The sequence below is a fragment of the Trichechus manatus genome, unplaced genomic scaffold (genome assembly GCF_000243295.1).
Source record: "Trichechus manatus latirostris isolate Lorelei unplaced genomic scaffold, TriManLat1.0 scaffold00049, whole genome shotgun sequence".
NCBI lineage: Eukaryota > Metazoa > Chordata > Mammalia > Sirenia > Trichechidae > Trichechus > Trichechus manatus.
In genome coordinates this window covers 7,341,678-7,346,073 of record NW_004443985.1, presented here as the reverse complement: position 1 = coordinate 7,346,073, position 4,396 = coordinate 7,341,678, and the positions used below count along the sequence as shown (strand labels likewise).

The following is a 4,396-nucleotide window of genomic DNA, read 5'->3' as shown; positions in this document are numbered from 1 at the left end:
TCCATCCATCCATCCATCCATCCATCCACCATCCATCCTCCATCCATCCATCCATCCATCTATCCATCCACCATCCATCCTCCATCCGTCCATCCGTCCATCCATCCATCCATCCATCCATCCATCCATCTCTTTTAAACCACTAAGTTTTCGGATGATTTGTTATGCAACAAGTGATAACCAGAACAGATTCTGATACCTGGAAGTGGAGTGCGGCTGTTGTTATAGCATGCCACACTGACTTTGCAACTGGGCAGCAGGTAGAAGCCAGAAAGGCCTCCAGGAGGGTGTCAATGACAGCCTGAGGGGCCTGGAAGAGGCTGGTGGCAGGGCTTAACAGAAGCCAGGAAAATGCTATCGGGAGCTGGAGGAAAGTGGACCCTGGTTATACAGGGAAGTTTGGCAACACTGTTGCCATTGCCTCCCGTAATACAGAAAATAGGAAACGTACTTCATGAACTCAGTGACCTAGCTAAGGAGATTGCTGGGCAGAGTTTCAAACGTGTTGCCTGGCTACTTCTAGCTGCCTAGAGAGTAACACCTCTTCTTACCTTGTTACACGCACACACCAGCCATGTTGTCAGAGACATTGTTTCCCTGGACTTCATAGACACTTTATGGTTTCTCCAGGTCTCAGAAGAGTTGGCACTGTCACAAAAAGTCATCCAGGCTGTTCAAACCTTCCTGGGGAAGGTGGCACACAGAAGGCCAGCATCATCAGCACCGCCATTTTAGACAACCAGGAGTGGGACTGGCAGAAGACCGAGTATCTCAAAATTGGGAACCTGATCACTCGTTCTTACTGCCTGTGTTTCATTTGGCTTTTATCTCCCTTCTGTACTGTATCTTCTCCCCTCCCCTGCAATTTGTATTAAATATATACACAGAAATGTTTACAGTATATGCAAAAGATGTAAAGAATAGTCAACCTTCCCCTCCACCATAACCACGATCTAGCATACTGAGTTTATTTTTCCCTAGTTTTCTTTTACAGTTTCACTATGCATGTTCGCTTCTGCCTTAGTTTCTTACTGCTGCTATAACAGAAATATTGTAACCGGGTAGCTTTAAAAAACAGACATTTATTTTCTCACTGTTTAGGAGTCTGAATTCAGGTCACTTGGCTCTAGGGGAAGTATCTCCCTGTTGGCTCTAGGGGATAATCCTTGTCTCTTCCAGCTTCTCTTTCTCTGTTCCTCAGTAATCGGTAATTGCCACATGGCATCAACCTTCTTTTGTGCTTCCTGGTTTCTCTGCCTAATCTACTCTTTTTATATCTCAAAAGTGATGGTCTTAAGACAGACCCTACACAGATATGACCTCATTAACATAACAAACAAATCCTATTCCCAAATGGGATTACATCCACAAGTACAGGGGTTAAGATTTACAACACATTTTGGGGGGACATAATTCAATCCATAACAGTGTTGATAGTGACATGCTTAATTATGGTTGTTTCGGAACTAACAGAAATGGAATCATACTGTATACATTCTCCTGCAACTGGCTTTATTCTTTCAACCTCATTCATGAGTGTCTTAGTTATCTAATGCTGTTATAACAGAAATACCACAAGTGGACGGCGTTAACAAACAGAAATTTATTCTCTCACAGTCTAGCAGGCTAGAAGTCCAAATTCAGGGTGCCAGCTCCAGGGGAAGGCTTTCTCTCTGTGTTGGCTCTGGGGGAAGGTCCTTGTTGTTACTCTTCCCCTGGATCTAGGAGTTTCTCCCTGCAGGGACCCCAGGTCCAAAGGATGCACTCCGCTCCTAGCTCTTCTTTTGTGGTGGTATGAAGTCCTTTTTCTCTCTTTTATATCTCAAAAGAGATGGATTCAAGACACAATCTAATCCTATAGATCGTATCCTGTCTTATTAACATAACTGCTTCTAATCCTGCTTATTAATATCATAAAGGTTAGGATTTACAACACATAGATAATTACGCAGATCACAAAATGGAGGACAAACACACAACACTGGGAATCATGGCCTAGCCAAGTTGACACATACTTGGGGAGGACACAATTCAATCCATAACAATGAGTTTCACCTCCCTCATTTTTGTCTTAATCTTTACAACTAGCCTATAAAATAAATAAAGTGACGACTGTAGGCAAAATGTGTTAGGCATATCAGGTGATGAATCAATACCATCTGATGATGTCTGCAGAACAGACAGATAGCTCATGATTATGCAGGTGTAGTTGTAACCCTCTGGAATAGGAATTTCCGAGTGAGATATAAAACTTTTAGGCAAAAGCACAAAATGACTCCTTTGGTATAAACCTTTGTAATGAATGTATACTACCTGTACCAGTTTTCTAGGTCAGCTGTAGTGAATGATGGCAAACTTGGTGGCAAAACTTGGTGGCTTAAAACAACAGAAATTTATTCTTCTATAGTTCTGGAAGCTAGAAGATAGAAATTAAGGTGTTGGCAAGGCCTGGAGAGTAACACCTCTTTTTACCTTGTTACATGCACACAGCTTTCCCTGAAGGCTCTAGGGAAGAATTCTTCCTTTCCTCTTTCTAGTTTCTGGTGGTTCCCAGGAATCCTTGGCTTGTAACCGCATCACTCCAGTCTCTGCCTCAGTCTTCACAGGGCCTTCTTCTGTGTGTGTGGTTTCTCTGTTATAAGGAGACAAGGCATTGGATTTAGGGCCCACCTTAATCCAGGGTGACCTGATTTTAACTTGATTACATCTGCAAAGACCCTATTTCCAAATAAAGTCACATTCACAGGGACTGGGGGTTAGGACTTCAACATACATTTTGGGGAGACACAATTCAACCCACTGCACTACTAAAGTACATGACTTCATTATTTCACTTGACAAACCCATTTTGAGAAATAAACACAAAAATAATAATAAACACAAGTGTTTGAATATTCCATCTTTTGCATCATTCCTGAGTAGGCATCCTTTCATTAATGCAAATAATGGAGAGCAAACCATCAGTTAGGGAGTGAAGAGAATGTTCTGTCTCTCACGCTTTAAGTATTTTCTCAAGTAAATATAAAAATTAATACAGATAAATCTCTTATTTTAACTATGGAGCCCTGGTGGTGCAGTGGTTAAGAGCTTGGCTGCTAACCAAAAGGTGGGCAGTTCGAATCCACCAGCCGCTCCTTGGACACTGCAGGGGGCAGTTCTACTCCGTCCTATAGGGTCGCTGTGAGTCAGAATCCACTTGGTGGCAACGGGTTTATGTAGAAGTAAAAACAAAAACGAAAGTTAATACTCTGAGCATTAAACTAATAGGCTGAGTATTTTTCAAGGTATTAGAGTATCTCTGGAGCCACTCTCCACTGATATTTGTCTTGGCTGCCTTTTGCAATCTCCTCTTGAACTTAAAAAGAATTCTGATGCTGGCATCCCATCCCATGAAATATAACTGGTCTGGGGTGGAGCCTGGGCATGGCTATTTTTAAAAGCTCCGGTGACTCTAATATGAATACCACTGGTTTAAAACATTTTGTCCTCCCCCGACAGTATCTAGCACTGTGCCTGGGAGAGAGTGACCCTCAGAGTGAATAAATAATGTTTACTCAGAACCACAAACTCACCTGGTCCGAGGACAAGACAGTCCCTGGGCAAAAGAAAGGAGGAGAAGGAGGGCGGGGCGACACCCTGGACGTCCAGATCTTTCTCTTGACAACTAGAAAAGGTATCAACCCTGAAGTGCAGGCACTGCCCAGCCAACTCTAGAAGGCCTCAGAGGATTCCAGTTCTCCAACACGCTGGGGAGTGCCAGGCTATGTTTTGTTTGTATGAGTGAGACAGAAGCTGACAAGACAGGTGTGTGCACTTTGAACTATCGCCCCAGTCTGGTCGGCTATGGAATCAACTTGGGGAGCCTCTCTTGAGGCAGCTTAGCAAGCTAGGTTAGGCCTGGCCTGCCCGGGATGGGGGAGTTCAGCAGCCAACGCCGGGCGCGCCAGTCGCTGCGCAATGCCCCGGAGCCGGACACGGCGCGGCGAGAGCGGCTGTCTAGGAGCGCGCAGGGCCACAGGGTGCGGACTACAAGTTCCGGCATGCCTCGGGCAGGGGGCGGTGCCGGAGCCGGCGGGAGGGTAGCCAGGCCCAGGCGTGCGCAGTGGTTCTCGGGAGCGGCGGGGCGGGCCCTCGCAGCTATCAGCTGTGGCCCGGGCTGTCCGCGCAGGGGTGGCCGCGGCCATTGGCGGAGCCACGGGAGGGGAGGGGCCGCCGGGAGCCGCTCCGGGCAAGGCCGAGCGGGCGGAGGCAGGCGGCGGGCTGGAGAGGCACGGCCCGGGTTCCTGCGTTCCGGCCTGGCCATGGCAGCGGCGCCCCTGAAAGTGTGCATCGTGGGCTCGGGGAACTGGTGAGCGGCGGCGCGGGCGGCGCGGGCTCCGCCTCCAGGAAGCCCCTG

At 47.0% G+C, this 4,396-nt stretch overlaps 1 protein-coding gene across 1 annotated transcript in view; it reads left to right on the top strand.

Moving 5' to 3' along the window:
• The first annotated feature begins 4,206 nt into the window (after nt 1-4,206).
• Nucleotides 4,207-4,396, top strand: part of GPD1L (glycerol-3-phosphate dehydrogenase 1 like) — a 58,117-nt gene continuing 57,927 nt past the window's right edge. Inside the window, exon 1 of the mRNA XM_023732250.1 lies at nt 4,207-4,348. Coding sequence (XP_023588018.1) covers nt 4,302-4,348 — 47 coding nt within the window. The 5' untranslated portion in view covers nt 4,207-4,301. The remainder of the gene's footprint in view (nt 4,349-4,396) is intronic.